Source organism: Protobothrops mucrosquamatus, unplaced genomic scaffold, assembly GCF_001527695.2.
Source record: "Protobothrops mucrosquamatus isolate PMUCROS unplaced genomic scaffold, P.Mucros_1.0 scaffold1565, whole genome shotgun sequence".
Taxonomy (NCBI): domain Eukaryota; kingdom Metazoa; phylum Chordata; class Lepidosauria; order Squamata; family Viperidae; genus Protobothrops; species Protobothrops mucrosquamatus.
Window position 1 is genome coordinate 83,603 of NW_015387732.1, and position 17,270 is coordinate 100,872.

At 38.3% G+C, this 17,270-nt stretch overlaps 1 protein-coding gene across 1 annotated transcript in view; it reads right to left on the minus strand.

Moving 5' to 3' along the window:
• Window positions 1-9,663: 9,663 nt before the first annotated feature.
• CNTLN (centlein) overlaps window positions 9,664-17,270 on the minus strand; it is a gene marked incomplete at its 5' end in the record, with an annotated part of 158,722 nt that continues 151,115 nt past the window's right edge. Inside the window, one exon of the mRNA XM_015822430.1 lies at window positions 9,664-9,974. Coding sequence (XP_015677916.1) covers window positions 9,873-9,974 — 102 coding nt within the window. The remainder of the gene's footprint in view (window positions 9,975-17,270) is intronic.

Sequence of the window (17,270 nt, forward strand, 5' to 3'; positions counted from 1 at the left end):
TTATTATTATTATTATTATTATTATTATTATTATTAGATATAGTTAATTATTAAAACAGAATATTATTTAGGGAAAATGTATAGTACCTTTGAAACAAGATGCTGTAGGTCATAAAGGAAATTCAAATCTTTCCTATGAAATTTGTTGACAGGGAATAATTAATCTTGAAATTTAGCAAGCAAAAATACTTTTCTCCTTTCTATTAAAATCTTCAATAAAGAAAAATAGCTAACGCTTGAAATGATAGATTGCAATTGAAAATGAAGATATGAGGCCACACTATCTGTTCATCTACCCTCAATGAATGATGAGCAAAGAAAGATTATACAGTAGAAGTAGAAATCTTACCAAGGGTTATTTAGTCCATGTGTAAGTTTTCAGCCAATGGTATTGCATTGTTATCCAATAATCTTTGATTAGATTCGATTTTGTTCAGCCTCCAAAGAGAGTTGATCTGAATTCTGAGACATTCCAGAATTTTCTGGGGACAATCCTCAGCACTGAATCTGGAGGTCCAAATGTCCAATTAGCATTGAATAATTGGTCAAGCTGGTTGTTCAAATTGTGGATCCTCTGTTGATTAGTAGGTATGTTTTTATTCCATCGCGTTTGACTCTGTGACTTTATGGACCACAGCATCCCAGCCCTCCCTCTTTCTTCCACTGTCTCCTGGAGTTTGCCCAAATTCATGTTCATTGCATTGATGACACTATCTAACCATCTCATCGTCTGCCATCCCCTTCGCCTTTGGCCTTCAATCTTTCCCAACCTCAGGGCCTTTTCCAGTGAGTCTTTTCTTCTCGTTTCGTGGCCAAAGTATTTGAGCGTCAACTTCAGTGTCTGTCCTTCCAAATAATGCACAAGAGAGTTGATGGGAACAGCAGCCCACAGATGAGAACATTCCATGCCAACTGCTTCTAAAGCTGCAGGATTCTCTCTCTGATAAAATCAGCGGACTTATCAGTAGTCAAGATTCCTGCCTCAGACAACACTGAAAGAAGACAAATGGAAAAAGCAACTAGTGGCTTTAAAAATCCAGGAAGACTTTAAATGGATGCCCTTCATAAGGAAGGAGGCTATATCAAGTAGAAACACAAGATTCTTAGTTAGAATACCTTAATTAGCAAGACAAGAAAATCATTATTTTTTTCCCAAATGCAGATTTACAATATAAAGCAGCTCCAAACCTCTATTAGTATGAGGCTTTGATACAACATATGTGTGCACTATTCTATTTTTAACCCTACTTACTGTATGTCCTAATTCAAGAAATCAGTTTGATGAGTAGAAACTGGGACACCGTGAGTTTTAGTTCTGCCTTAGGCAGAAAGCCAGCGGGGTGACTTTGGGCCAGTCACTTTCTTTCAGCCCTAGAAAGGAGCCAATGGCCAACTACCTCTGAAACCTTGCCAGGAAAACTGCAGGGAGTTGCCAGAAGCGAACACCTACTCAAAACCATACACAAAGTCTTAATTCTAGAGTTGAGGAAAGACTTGGCAAAAATTACAGCAGGTTTTCTCTTTCTCTTTCTCAAGATCATCCACTAAACTTTTCTGTCTCAAAATTAATAGCCTATCTTCAACAACCACTTGTTGAAGCCAACTGTTCCAAACTTCCATTCCAGTTCCTCCCCTAGAATTCTGCCTAATATTGTAAAGACTTCCCTGTGGATGCCTGGTCATTCCCAAAGCCTTGCCTTTTTGTCATGTGAGACTAACTTTCTTATGAGAATCTAGACTAAGATCTACTCTCAACTTCTTGTTAATGGCAAAGCCAGAACACACTATGTAGAAGCAGGAAAATTCAGCTGTGGGATGACCTAGCAGGCACTACAGGAATGTCACAAAAGGAAAAAAAAATGCAGCTTGCAAAGAAAGGCTTTGCTTCTAATGACAAAATATCTTCAACTTTGATAGAGGAGTAGCAAGGTGAATGAGACTTTTCGGTGGCCAAAAACAGTGACCATTCCTGAAGATGCTTTGGAATGGAGGAAGTCAAATCATGCATTCCTTCTTCAAGTTTCATTTTTTTTCACATCAGGTGTAGACCAAGGAAGCATATATTGTGAACTTTAAGCTGAGTTGAAAAGTTTGGGAATATCTTTTATCATAAGTTTTCTCCCCCCATTCCACCCTTCCATCCATGTTTCTGCTTTTATTGCATCTTGGAAATAAGCACACTATTGCACACCAAACCTAATGAAAAAGAAAACAACAACCATCAATTCTAGTTACAGAAAGTTTGCTTTCTTTTGTGCCTCGTCAGCATTTTTCTGCTGAAACAAATGTATAATGATGAATTCATAGCAGTATCCAGGATCAAGAGTAAGCATTATGAGACAGTGCAGAACTAAGTAGATAAGGGTATATGAAAAAACCTCATCGCTTCTTCAATATGTACAAATAATTTCTAATTAAAGTCTGCCCTCTGGTGGGATAGGGAAAAACTGGCAAAAACTCCACAATACTGTACAAATATGAAAGTGAATATAAATTAAGCTTTTTTTTGAAAGGGGGGGAGTGTGATGCAATTTAGTATCATATTCATTTTGACTCACTCCTAAATGGTCTTAGTTGAAATGACAACTGTTCCTTTGTACATCTCTTCACAGGCCGCAGCGCATGTATGGAGAACTAGTTAAGTAACAGAATATATTCAGAGTAACACATTTACAAGGGACCTAGTAAACCACAGAGGCAATCCCCGAAGAGTCTGATTGGAAATAAAATTGCCCGCGAGCAACCCTTTGAGGATGTAGCTATAAAATGTGGCCGTATTATTTCATCAAGAGTCTGATTTTATTTTGACTTAGAACGGGGCAAGGAAACTGAATAAGAAGGAAAAAGCGTACCATTGAGAAGGCTCAAGTAAAAACAAAAATCATTTCTACCCAGAAAAATCTTATCATTCGCTCCCTTTCCAAAGGTATGCGGGGGCCCTACCCTGTTGTTTTTCCCAAAGGCCATTAAAAATGTGATTTTGTCAGCAGGCCTGGAGGGACCACAAATGGAGATGAAGCTGATCAAGTGGCTGATTTGATTGTGTTGTTGCTGCCATGGGAGTTGGGTGTGGGTTTTTTTTAATAGGTTTTTTTTTGGTACGGTGGATTTTTAAAATCTTAATAATGCATAAATAAAAAATAAACTAGGAATTAATTTGGAAGTGGATCCACAAATAGTCCTCAACGTATGACCGCAATCGAGCCCAAAATTTTGGTGGCTAAGCAAGACAGTTGTTAAGTGAACTTTGTCTCATTTTATGACCTCCCCTACCGTGGTTGTTAAGTGAATCACTGCAGTTGCTAAGTTAGTGATACAGTCATTAAGTGAATCTGGATTTCCCGTTGACTTTGTTTGTCAGGAGCTCGCCAAAGGTGATCACATGACCCAGGGACACAGCAACCGTCATAATTATGAGCCAGTTGTCACGCATCCGAATTTTGATCACGTGATCACAGGAGATGCTGCAATGGTCATAAGTGTGAAAAAACATTCATAAGTCACTTTTTTCAATGCTGTTGTATCACAAAATGAGTTGTTGTAAATCTAGGACTACCTGTGCTATCAGGAATTAACTCTGATAGACACCTTGCACAAGAAAAAATGGGAGGTTAGTGAAAATTGCACTATTTTTTACAAAATGTACAACGGGGACACTAGAAGAGAAGGGACACTTCTATTTTGAGTCAACCTCTTATTACCTTGAGATTCTTACAGTGATATCAAGCTCTTTTCAGATTATCTTATTTTGAAGCACTTTACTTCCTGTAATACTAGAAAACCAGAATAATAATTTACAACTGTCACTGCTGGAAAGCTGCTTACTTTAATCATGTCTGAGTTGGATATAGTGGAAAATCTTTCCAAAATTTGTTTTCTGTACTTTTCCCTCCTTATTAAAACTGTTGTTAAATGAGAAACATTAGCAAAATAAATGGTTTATCTTAGAACTGGTTTGCAAAGATAATTACTGTAGTACAGTACCATACAGATAATCCCCAATTTATAACTCTTTATTCAGCAACGGTTTGAAGTCGCGATGGCTCTGAATGTACATTTTATTATTTATGTAACTGCAACTTTCTTACCACGAGGTGGCGCATGAGGCTCATCTAATGGGAGAATATGGACCGCACTAGTGAATGCTCTTATTGTCCATATATTTGAAAATTTATAGTCCAACTCCTAGGCCTTGTCTAGGGAGATGGCTAATGCTACATTGAGAAAATATTCAAAAACAGATGGTACAGACTATTCCAAATCTGCTCCAACTTCTAGAGATTTTATTTATAGTTTTAATTGTCAGAAATAAAGAACAGACAGGAAAAGCATGCCTGCTGATTTAGATAGAGTTATGTTTGCATATCTGTAGCAGTATGCAGACAGCCAGTTTGATCTAATGCTGGGTTTTCCAATCTTGGCAACTTTAAGATATGTGGACTTCAACTCCCAGAATTTGCCAGCCAGAAACCCACGTGTCTTAAAGTCGCCAAGATTGGGAAACCTTAGTCTAGTGGTCTAGTGGTTAGGGTGCTGGGATAGGAATTAGGAGACCTAAATTCTAGTCCTGCTTGGTAGGAAAACCAAGTGGGCGACTGTGGGCTACTCAGTTCCTCTGAGCTGTGGGGAGTCAAAACTAACACAGACGCACACACAAACACAGATGGCTAGACTGCATCTCTGCACAGATGGCTGTAAATACAAGAGTAAAATCTACATTCTACATTTTGAAGAGCCCATTTAGGGAGAGAGATGGTTTTTGACCCCATTTTGCCAGTCATGAAAAAAAGGGAATAGGGGTCTAAATTCACCTTGTTCTTCTTTCATTCTTCCTGTACATAAAAGTGACAGCAACGTCATATGTTTAAATGCAGCATTCTGCAACAACTTCTATAAATGGGAGGCTGTGGGGCAGGCAAGATGGCTGTTTGGCAGCACCATCAGAAGTCCTGGCCCTTTTCTATACGCAATGTGATCACATAGGTGCACAAAAAGATATCGCTTCAAGTGTGAAGCGTGACATCCATCCTGATTTTTATTTTTTTACTTTCTGCCACCACCATCCAGGATGTTGCTAGCAGTATAGTTCTCTGCATGTAGGCCTCCACATCCTGGTCCCCTATATCTGTTATCATTGGCCATACTGGTCAGGATTGCCGAGAATTTGGCAATATCTCAAAATACCCAAGCCCTCTACCTCAGCTCTATCTCATCACCTGGATGGGTTTTTCTGCAGGACACAGAGCACCAAAGGGAAGGACAAGAAACAATGGTTGGAAACCGATCAAAGAGAGAAGCAACCTGGAATTAAGGAGAAACTTCCTGACAGTGAGGACAATCAACTAGTGGAAGAGCTTGCCCCCAGATATCGTGGGCACTCCATCACTGGAAGTTTTTAAAAAGAGACTGGACAATTATCTGACTGAGATGGTATAGGACCACCTGCTTGATCAGGGGACTGGGCTAGAAGACCTCCAAGGTCCCTTCCAGCTTCTATTCTATTCTATTCTATTCTATTCTATTCTATTCTATTCTATTCTATTCTTTGGTCCAGTGGAGAATGTCATTCAGAATCAAAACGATGTTAAGCAATTGCAGAGGAAATTTTCCTGGTTTGCAAGCTTAGCATTTGATAAGAGATTCAATCTTTGGTTATCTTGAGGATAGTGAAGTTTGTGTTATTATGCGTAGAGAAAAGAGGGAATGACCTTGAAGAACAACAAGAAGAACGTCTGCCAAGACAATGGTCAGATAAAAAGTGTCTGAACCCAGTTCAAGAAAGTAACTTGAGAAAACTTGTCAGACTGGCTGTCAGAAATCCCTTCAATGTTTATTTTCGGGGCTCTGCCATTCTAGGGGGAGGGGAAAGGTTTTTCTTCGCTGGGAGGGGGCCTTGTGGCTCTGCTTCCTCTATTTTGTTCTTCCTCAACTTTGATGTATCTCTTTGGGTGTGAAAAGGGGGAATGGAATGTGCCAGGGGCCATTTGTCTAATCTCCAGTCCGTTGGGAGATCCGGTGAAGCGCCTGGGAACCGTCCCTTATCAGCTCCGGTTCCCATAACAACTTCGCACCTGTAGATTGGTTGGACGCAAACTGGACAGTTGGACTCTGGGGTGGGTTTTCGTGAAACGAAAGTTTTAGTGTAGCAACTCACGCAGGAAAACTTTAGATCTTGCTTTGCTCTCTTGCTGTCGCTATCTCTCAATAAAAGTTCCTTTCGAAACAATGCCTGTTTCAAGAGTTCTGCTGTCTTGGGAGGAGTAGTCGAGGCAGGACCTTATATTGGCTCTCCTCTAGTTCTTATGAAAATAAAGTGAGGGAGGGGGGAAGCACATTCAGAAATGCATGATTCTGTTATAGCATTTACAATAAAAGTAGTCCTGATGTACATGGCTTTGGTTTTTAGAGTCTGATTTACTTTGATACTATATGACCTGGCCAAAACAAGATTCTAAGCCAGAGAGCTAATGACATTGGGCCCTTAAGTCGTATATGGCTCTTAGACTAATTTCAAACTTCCTGTGTAAAAAGATCAGCTCTCTCACGAAGTACTCTTCACCTGTGTTTTGGAAGAGAATGTCCAAAAGAAAGAAAGAGAGGTGTCAGGAAAATAAATACCCCAAACTCGCATTGGCTTCTTTACCTTGCTCACTGCTTATTTAAGCTTTAGCCACCATGTACAGTATTTCTTAGATTGTCTTGGCAAAATGTTTGCACACCCTCAATACTGAGAGTAGCAAAGAATCATAGAACTCTTTAAATGAAGGTGTTTTGTAAGTTACAGAACATAAACTGTAGGGCTAATATTAAAAATATACAACAAGGAACTATAGGTAGTTTTTGTTTAGTGACTGCTTGGTTTAGCATCTGTTGTAATGATGATGAAAAAGTAACTTTACAACCAAGCCTCGCCTTTATGCAGGCCTGTAAAACAAAAGAAAGATTAATTTTATCAGAAAACCGATATCCTGTTCCTTATTTATTTTTAAAAACTGTGCCAATATCCAGACATACATTACCTATAATAATTTAGAAATGTACCATGTTGCTAAATAAATTGGTGATGCAGGGACATATTAACAGAAGGCTTTAATTTGTTTTTATATAAAGAAATTTGATGTAAATGAATCCTCATTACTTCTTTCTTTGGCTGGCATCTTTTTAAAATTTCACAAGGCTAATGCTGCACAAAAAACTCTAGAGAGAAAAGTATCAAAGGACACGCAGTTCAGTTGGATAATTGGTCTGATCAGCTACGCCAGAACTGGTGTAAAAGCAGTTTATACCTTTTCAAAAAGTTGTGGAATCTTCACTCTTGACGATATTTGAAGAAGGTTGGAAGTTTTTTAAAGTTGAATGATATCACTGGTATCCTGTTTAAAGTTTGGAAAAAACAGAACATATCAACTAAATAGAAAATCACTACTCAGATACACCACTTAAATTATTCTTGAGACTACAGGGTTTTTTTCCTTGAAACTAAGGTTTTTGAAGCTGTGTTGCTGTACATATCTAGCCTTTCATCAAACAGCCTACTAAATTGTAATCTAGTTTTGGATTATCTTGAGGAGTCAACCCAGATCTTTGCATAGGGAATCAACTACTTAAGACTGGTTAATCCAAAATATCTGGATGAATTCTGGACTATGGAAACAGCTAGGTGCTGAACAAAATTGCTCTTGCGAGACCTTTCCCAATCATTCATCCTAAGCAGCTCCATGGTTCACCAAGGATCTAAGGGAGATGAAACAATCACAAAGGAATTAGTAGGATCAGGCACTAGTATAATTTGTTTGAGCCTATACAGTGATAGTCTGAGTAGCAACCTCTCAATTCTTCTCTTTATTGTATCTGCCAATCAATACTGGTGGCTCTACTCAAGGAACACTAAGAGGGATATTTTGCCCAAAAGCATGCCGGATGAATTTGCTGGTGTTTTTCTGGATAAAGTTGCTTGTAACTACTGAGGTACAATAGATTTTAGACAAAGACAGCAATGATGAGCAAGGCAGGGCCTTGAACCCCATCTATGTGTTTGACCCATACCTTTCCAAGTCACAGGTAGTACTGACAGTATTGAAGTGTGTGAGCAATTGTTTCAATGGTTCCTGGCTTACATTGAGAAAGGTATTCATTATATGGAATCCTTACAGGGCCGAAGATTGCTGGGCATTATGGTGTCCAGGATCAGAGCTCTTTGGAATTTTATGGTGGCTTCCGGAAGAGGAAATAGTGGACTGAAGACAACTCCATGAAATGTCACAAAGGTAATTTTTTTTTTGTCCACCCAAGTTTTCCATTTCAAGGTAAAGGAGACAGATTTGTAATGTCTAAAGAGCATTTTCTCTTTTCTCTCCCTGTTTAGTTTCTTTTTTCCTTCATCTGACACACTTTCCTTTTCTCTACTTCCCTTCCCAATGCAGCCTCAGCCCATCTCCAACGTGTGTTCTGGTGGAAGATGAGAGAGGAGAATGTTTGTGTACTCATAGGTTTCTAGGAGAGAGAATAATTTTTGAGTGTGAGCAAGATTACTTGGTATACAAGGGTCAATTATTTTTATAAATACATAATTGCTTTGAATCAGTAATTATTAACATTATCACCCCACAATTTGTGGAAATACGAATAGTTTTGGAAGATGTGTGTGTGTGTGTGTGTGTGTGTGTGTACTTGTCCAAATGTTGAAGTGTGTCAGTTGGACATATTTATTGGGTAGAAGAGAATCTCTCAAACTGGTTTCAGTTGGAGTTGGCAACATCTACCTTTCGGCATATCTCTTAATCCTGAAATCTTTCATGCCTACTCTAGGCAAGTTTTTATTGTCATCTTTTATTTCTTTTCCTAAAGTAAAGGTAGAGGAGGGGAGTGAACAAAAGCAACAGAAAATAATATAGGTAGTCCTCAACTTACAATCATTCATTTAATAACTGTTCGAAGTTACAATAGCACTGAAAGAAGTGAATTATGACCAGTTTTCACACTTACGACCATTGCAGCTTCCCCATTGTCACATGATCAAAATTCAGGCACTTGGCAACTGGCATGTATTTATGATGGTCCCAGAGTTATGTGATTACCATCCGTAACCTTCTCAACCAGCTTTCAACAAGCAATGCACGGAAATCCAGATTCGCTAAACAACTACACGACCCACTTAACAAATGCAATGGTTCATTTAACAACAGTGGCAAACAAGGTCATAAACTGGGGCAAAACTCACTTAACAACTGCCTTGTTTAACAATGGAAATTTTAGGCTCAATTGTGGCCGTAAGTCAAGGACTACCTGTAATGTGTTCCTAAGAGCATATACTATTATTTTATAGGTATACATAAAGATGACCTCAAAATAAGTTATTTGGAGAATATGTTTCTAAAATACAATTAAATACTTCATAGCCCATATCTGTTGAACAGATCTTAATATTTCTCCAACTATCATTGCTGATATTAACATCACACTTTTCTTTTTAGTAAAAAATACGTTTTGAATCCAAAATAAATTAACGATTACTGATGATCAGGGTTTTAAAAATGATACCAGATTAAAATTAATGATGTCAGAATGTTTATACTGATAATTACAAACCTATATTTATGAATGGGTATACAATGCACAAAGAACAGTTTAAAAAAATCCTACTAAGAGTAGTTTTGTATTTTATCAGATGAACTTGCCAGTTTATTTTGTTCTGTATCTATCACACACTTGTGAATCTATTTTGATTCTCTGAATTGGTCTACATAAGTGAAGCAAACCCAGATGCTGTTGAATATGACAGATCATCTATTTTTGTGCACCAGTCCCAGGAACAGAATCCCAGGGCCAAAGAAAACCCTCTTTTTTAAAAAAAGTCAGTTTATTAGCTCCTCCTAGGCTGCTCGTTTCATCAGAGAACTGTATTCTTCTGCCAGCTTCTTTTGTTCATTTAGTTTTTCCAGCACTGCTTCCATTAAATACGAAGCAAAAGGAAACTGGAAGGGAAACAGAGTAAGAAAAATGATCAGTAAAGCCTATATATATATTTTTTTCAGCTAAAAAACATTTACTAAGTATCTTGAAGCCATTAGATTTCACTTAGTCCTGACAATGGTACTCGTGCCCAGGACAGTGCTTCCCTAAAATGGATCCCTCTGATTAGTGTGTGTAACTGTTCGTTATCATAAAAATGATAAAAGAGCAGAATAAAATGAAAAAAGATAAACGCCTTATTGAACAATTCATGGTTTACTGACCATGTTAATGATGTAATCTGCAAGACCAGCAGCTCTGTCATTTATCTTCAATCAGCTGATCAATATGAAGTTACAGCAATCTCTAGGGCACTTATAAGTAGAGGCAGCACTACAGGCTGACTGCTCTCAGGAGGGGCAGAGACAGAGCTATCAATACAGTTCCAAGCGCTGGGGGTGTGTGTGCAAAGGGCTTTCAGAGGCATCCAGTGAAACTTGTGACTCAAGGCAGAAAATAACTTCCGAGAGCAAGGCACAATTAGAGTATTCTAATCAAAGCTCCCCCCTCCCCACTTTTTTAGTAGTGACGAAAATGGAAGAAGACATATGACAAGATCGCTCCCAAACCAGAGATAGAAATATTGTAAGGGAGGGAGGTATGTTTTTTTTTTCCAAGCCGCCACATCTCCACCCTGGCTTTATTTTATTTGAAATTCATGTTCAAGTTAGAGAAAAATACGATTCATGAAGGGTTTGTGGCAGAAGTAAAGATTTAACTATGGGACAACTGACTAATCTTCACCTCACGGATCCCTCTATGAACAGTCCGCAAACAGGTCCTCTAAATTTGTACCACGTCGGCCCAGCAATTGCTGTAATGGCAGAAAACCGACAGGCAATTTCCCAAATGGTCCCTGACCTACGTTTGTGAGAATATAAAACTGTAACCATAAGCAGACAAAAGGAGAGGAAAAAAACACATTTCTTTTCCCGCAGGTTGTGGTATGGAAATCTCAAATGTTGTGTGCAGAGGTAACAAGAAGCCGCTTAGCTTGCACATTAAGCAATAATGGAAAATCAATCAGTTGAAAAAATTGGTTGGGCTGAGAGAAATGCAAGACCTTTGGTATAACAGGAACTTAGAGTAAACAAGTAACTTGAGATATGCAAGGAGACGGGAGACTGCACAGGGCCCTTTGCTGATACTGCCATCCCAGTATCAGTTTTGCTAACAAGCTACCTTTGCTAATAAGCTAGTAAGTCCAGAAAAGGCGTCTGAATGAGAGATGTCTGACTCCTGCTGAGGGCAAATGGTAGCCATGTTGGCTTTTCCTGATTGCATCATTTGCTGTCATCTTGACAAAATCACAATGAAGCCACAAGGCACGTTGGGTCTGTATTTACACTCTGTAATGTCGTAGTGCAGTGGTTCTCAACCTGTGGGTTGGGACCCCATTTGGGGTCGATTGACCATTTCACGGGGGTCGCCAAGCAAGGCTGTCTGCCATTTTTTTTGTCCGCCATTTTTTTCCTTTTCCGGCGGGTGCCTTACCTGCCTTGGGCTGGGCCAGCTGGTGGTCGGCCTGCTCCGTCTCTGCCGCTTGCCAGTTACGCCTCGGCCGGCGCAGGGGGCGGAACCATGCATGCGCGGCGCTCCCGGGCAGGGAAAGTCCTCGACTTACGACCGGTTGGGTAGTCCTCAACGTACGACCGGTTTAGTCCTCGACTTACGACTGGTTTAGTCCTCGACTTACGACCGGTTTAGTCCTCAACTTACGACCGGTTGGGGTCGCAGCATTAAAAAGGTTGAGAACCACTGTCGTAGTGTTTTCCTGGCATTCCATATAAGAAAACAGAGATATGTAGGGAAATTTGTATTTCTGTGTTAATTTGATTTTTTTTTCCTTTGTGTTTTCTATAGCACTGCTGTAAACTTTAATATAAAAGCTGTTGAGTTGGGGGAGCGGTGTTCTGTGTCAAAATCATGCAAATATATTTCTGTTTTTTTAAAACCAACATTTAACTTCTGCTTTGTGATTCTTTTTACTTCCAGGGAGTTATTTTGTAACGACTTGCCAAATTAAAAATGTACCAGTGAAGCCCCAGAGTTGGGTTTTCCATCCTAACAAAATCAATTTGATGGAATTTAAATCTCTGTAGGTGTCTTCTGTTAAATTGGAGAAAAAAAAAGCCTTGGGTTTAGGAATGGTTTCTGATTTTGATCAACTCTATAATATTCAAGCACAGCTAACTTCAGCAGTGCAAGAAAAAAAACTATTTTTACCCTGTATAGTTTTCATATCCAAACATAAATAAAGCAGTATTATAAGGTCAGGGTTGTTGTTTTTAAAAAAAAATTCTTATTTATTTAAAACACTCTTATTTATTTACAATGCAAAATGTTCTTCTGCATTCACTCCCCATTCTCTATTCCTCCTTCAGGCTCTGTTTTCTGAAATCTCTCCAACTTGTTTTGCGCTATGTAGGTCTCCATTTATTTTGATAAATCTATTATTTTTAGTGTTTTCTCTTAGATGAATGTATTATTCCACCACTGTCTTGGGCTTGTGATCATTCTATACTTTGCTTGCTGTTCATCACCTTCTAAGGCTGCTTTGTCACTGTAAAATGATTTTTAAAGAGCCGTTTCTATCTTAATCATTCAGTGCAATCAAGGAGAACAGGCATTTGAAATGTTGCAGACATCTTATACATTTATCAGTTTCTGTTCTTATATAGTTCACTTTATAGACATACATTTTGCATGGCAACCTTCCAGTCTTCATCTTCCAGTGAAGCCTGTCACATTTTTATTAATAGTCGAGTAATATATTGCCATTTTTCTTCTTTCTTCTGAACATGGTGCCCACTGAATATCTTTGGCTGTAGTGGCTGAGGATTGTTTAAATTGGAATCCGTCTCAAGCATATCAAATTGGGAAAATCTACCCAGACAAACTAAAGTTCGTTGTTCAAATGTTCTCCTTTTCAACACTCATTGGGAGTGTTCCAAGTTGAACCAAACTTGCATTCTGCAACATGAAATCATGGGAGCTTGAACATTTTTTTGTTCTCTCTTTTTTTTTTTTGCACACTAAATGCATAAATATATGCAGGGTGATAGGCCTTTTTAACTACACCCTCTCCTTTTAAATCCTAATATAAAACAGTAGAAGCAACAATTTGATGACAAATTTTTTGTCAGCCCGGCTGTACAGATGGAAGGCCAGGAAAAAGCAATAACAGGACGATAGTTCATATTTATGTACTTGACAGCAAAACTCAACCAACCACTAAAGAAACATTCTCTTTGCACTTAGCATGCAACCTGAAAGATCAACGACAACAAAACCACGCCCAATCACAAGTCAAAGTTCAACAAACAAAAACAACAACACAATCTTCACATTTTATAATCTGAAACTCAACAGCGCTAGTAGAAACACACGGGCAACTCATGCGATAGCTATCCACCTGCAAAATAAAGCATAACAGAAAAAAGAACAATATACGCAATCCAATCCGGGAAATCCTAACTTCCTCACAACAACAATAACAATAGCAGCAACAAAAGTTAGCAGGTATACGGTGAAGCAAAAGCAATCTCCATTTGTTCTAATTTTGGGACTGGCTATTTAAAGTAACTCTGGATACAGAGGCATCCTATAAAATCTGGACTTAAGAACATCATCTGTCTTTGAGCATATTCTTAACAATTGCTACTCCCTCTCCTTATTTTCTCCACCAGCATGATTCCTATCATATTATTATTGCTCTGCAAAACAAAAACCCAGATCCAAACACATTTTTTAAAACAGCAAATCAAACACAGGACTCCAGATTCAAAAATAATGCTACTGAAACTGTTTTTTTCCCCCAGAACTCAGAGAAAACTCCCAGAACATAGGTATTTTCTTTCAAGCACAAAGCATGTTTTATATCTTTATTGGTATCATTATTGGAATCTGAATTTAAAAAAATACCATTGTTCCTTAAACTATTGAAATCTGCAGTAGGTACATTTCATCTGTTTAAATATTACGCTATCAAATGAAATATTTTAACTAAGCAATAACATTTTATCAGCTTAAATATTTGAGAGCTCTTTGTAAGCTGTAGTTCTGTGGAATGCACAATTCACATGAAACCCTAGTTTCCACGAAAGCAAATGACGTGTTAAGTGCTATATTCTGATTTGAATGTAAGCAAAAACTAATTGCATGGTGAAATGATATAAGGCTATGATTTTGAACATGCACCGAGATGTAACAATTACGCACCTATTTATACAGCTATATGTTTCAGGTTTTAAATAAATGTTAAATATTTTAAATTTTAAATAATACCCATAAAAATAAATTTGCCTGCAGGCTTACCATTAAACGACTTGCGCCATGAAACTGATGGGAAGGGGGAGGGAAAAGCTGGACAGAATCGGAAGACCAAGGGCCAGATGCCAAACCAAAGAGTTGGCTTATAAGGCAGCTGTCTGAATGAAGTGACAGTTTGACAACTATTGAGGATCAAGTGGTTATTCATTTTAAAAACTGTATTAAAGGCTGTTCAAGAAAACAATACAGGGAATTCTCATGTTAGGAAAGAAAAATATAACGAGATACACAAATAAGGGGCAGAAGAAAGGCATGCACGGTTTCAGTCTTACTTTAATAAGATGCTAAGTCAGGGAATAAAAGGAAGGGGCAAGTTTTCAATGAAGAGGATAATGCCTGGTGCAGATTTTCTTCAGAGAAGGAGGGCTGCTGGTTGTTCTGTATTTGGAAATCTGAGATCGTTCACGACAGGAACTGCAGAAGGAACTGCACTTTCCAATACTTTCTTGAAACACAGAGAAGAGGGAACAGAGCAGGAAGAAAAAGGCCTCTCTCTCTGGTTCTTGTATTTTGCTCCCCCTTGCCTTGCAGCTTGACCAGATATCAAGATATCTGACAGATTAATTTGACCGATGACAAGTTGTTTTAAGTCCATCAAAGATTAGTCTTCAGAGTTTTCCGTTTGAATTAAAAATCTAAAAGTCAGTAAATATCCCTTTCCTACCCTCTGGTACGGCCATATGTGTATTTACTTGGTGAGCAATTTGTCACTGCTCTCTGCTTTACACTTACGTCCTGTTTATTCAGCTAATTTTTTGTGTCATGATGTATAATCCCTTTTCATCAGCCATAGCGATGTAGAGAGATCAGATTACATTACAGTACATTACAAGCCCAAAGCCATGAAAAACAGTTTTACTCAAGTCTGTGACAGCTTTGAAGTTAATGGTGCTTGCATTATGTAATAGATCCTTCATGATCTACCTATCATGGTGGCTTTACACTTCCTTTAATGTAAGGATGCTGGAAGCTTTCCTCTCTGGAGTTCACAAGAGCAAGACCTCTTGAGAAAAGACACAGACATCAGAAAGGCAGCTACTAATGTTTCGCTAGCAAATGTTTTCAGTGACAGCAAAGTCCACTAGGAGATTATTAAATCTCTCCTGGCAGCTAGAGTGAGATGCAAATAGAAATCAAGCCAAGGGCTAACAATAAGCTCTACCCAGAGAATTGTGAAAATCTCTGTCCGCCATGTTTCTACTAATTGGACCTGGCCTTAAGGAGGCAATAGAAAAAGTACGCAACAATCTTCCAATTGTATGGGTAGCAGCTGAAAGGGGATTCTAGTACAGGGTTAAACTAAGGGACAATTCTTAAGATGGCTGATCTGCACCTCTGTCTAGCTGCAGTAATTAGCAAAACCCAGCAATTATTTTAACCATAAAAGAATTTCACAGCCAAAGCCTTTTAAATAGGATCGACATTATTGGGAGGTATTATGTGGCCAATGTGAAATAGTCAAGAAAGACCCACAAATATTAGTAATTTAGGTATAAAATAGGATTGAAACATTACAAAAAGAGTGTAGGGTGGGTTTTCTCCCAAACCTCATCCATGAGTGAAACCTCAACATAGAGTTTCACTCAATTTATTTATAAAGGTATGGTACATAAAAAAAACAATTAAGTAAGGAGATGTGTTTAGTTGGTAAGGATAACTAGCTTAGTAAAATAAATATATATGTACAGTATTTTGTTGCCTATAAATTTCTAAGGCTGTGTGTCATAGCACAGATCTTCCAGTTTTATAGTTGTGTTTCTTTCATTTAGAATTGTTTGCTTCCTTTCACATTAGGCCATTGATTTGGTTTTTCTTGAAAAGTACATGAATACTGTCACACAGTCCCAGATGGCAATAGCTGCCACTGCCTTACTCTTTTTTCTATTTATGTGCCTTTATCCTCTTTGGTCACTGCGAGCAAATTTAAATATGGTAACCATTTTGCTGCAGCATTCATGGTCCAGCTATATTACATTTTATTCATGGGTAATGTATGATACGATTGCTCTGTAACGTAACTGAAAGGTCTAGTTATATGTAATAATCACTTATCCAGACAGAACATTCAGTTCCAAACAAAAGCAGGATAGCACACTCAGGGCGCCTCCACTTTGTCTGGAAGGCCCATGTTCCTAGAAAGAACTTCACAACAAGAAAGAAACCAGCCTGATCCCGTTTTTTATTATTGTGATGGGATTTTTTAAAAATGGTGTGGTAGTTGTTTGTTTCTCAGAGGCCATCTGCTTCAATTCCCACCCTTAAGTTATGCAAAACTGACTGCAACAAATAGGGACAAACATTTTTTGATTCCAACTTTCTGGTTAAGATGCTGTGTCACCAGATCCCTTTTATGGAAGACCGGGTGGTTGATGGACCTTGACTGTTTACCCTATTCTCAAGACAGCATGTTTTACATATTCCCTGCCAGACTGTACCTATACCACCTATACCGTAATTATTAGATGAAACTCTTTTACTCCCTTCCTCCTCACTCCAAATCCTTTTTCTCTTTAAGATAATACTCCTGAGAACCTTGTTATTCATCTTTATGACTTGTTCTGGAAATCTCTTTTCGGTATGTCTGAACAGCAAGATAAAAACCACACAAACATATATATCGATATTAGTATATCTGTTCAGCAGTTATCAGATATATTTGCTCCCCAACATATTATTATTACCAACTGCAATAGGGGGTGAGTTTAATCCCCCTCAGTATCAACAGTATAGAAAATTCAAGTGGAAAGGGAATGTACACCTGAGGTGTGGCTTGATTTATTATTATCCTCCTGGGGAATCTTTAAATGACAATAAAGAACAACTAGTGTTCACATGAAACCTCTCCCTCCCAAATTCTAATGTAGCACTAAAACGGTGCATGTCAGCAATAAAAATAAAATGTCTATGACATTTTAAATGTTATCATA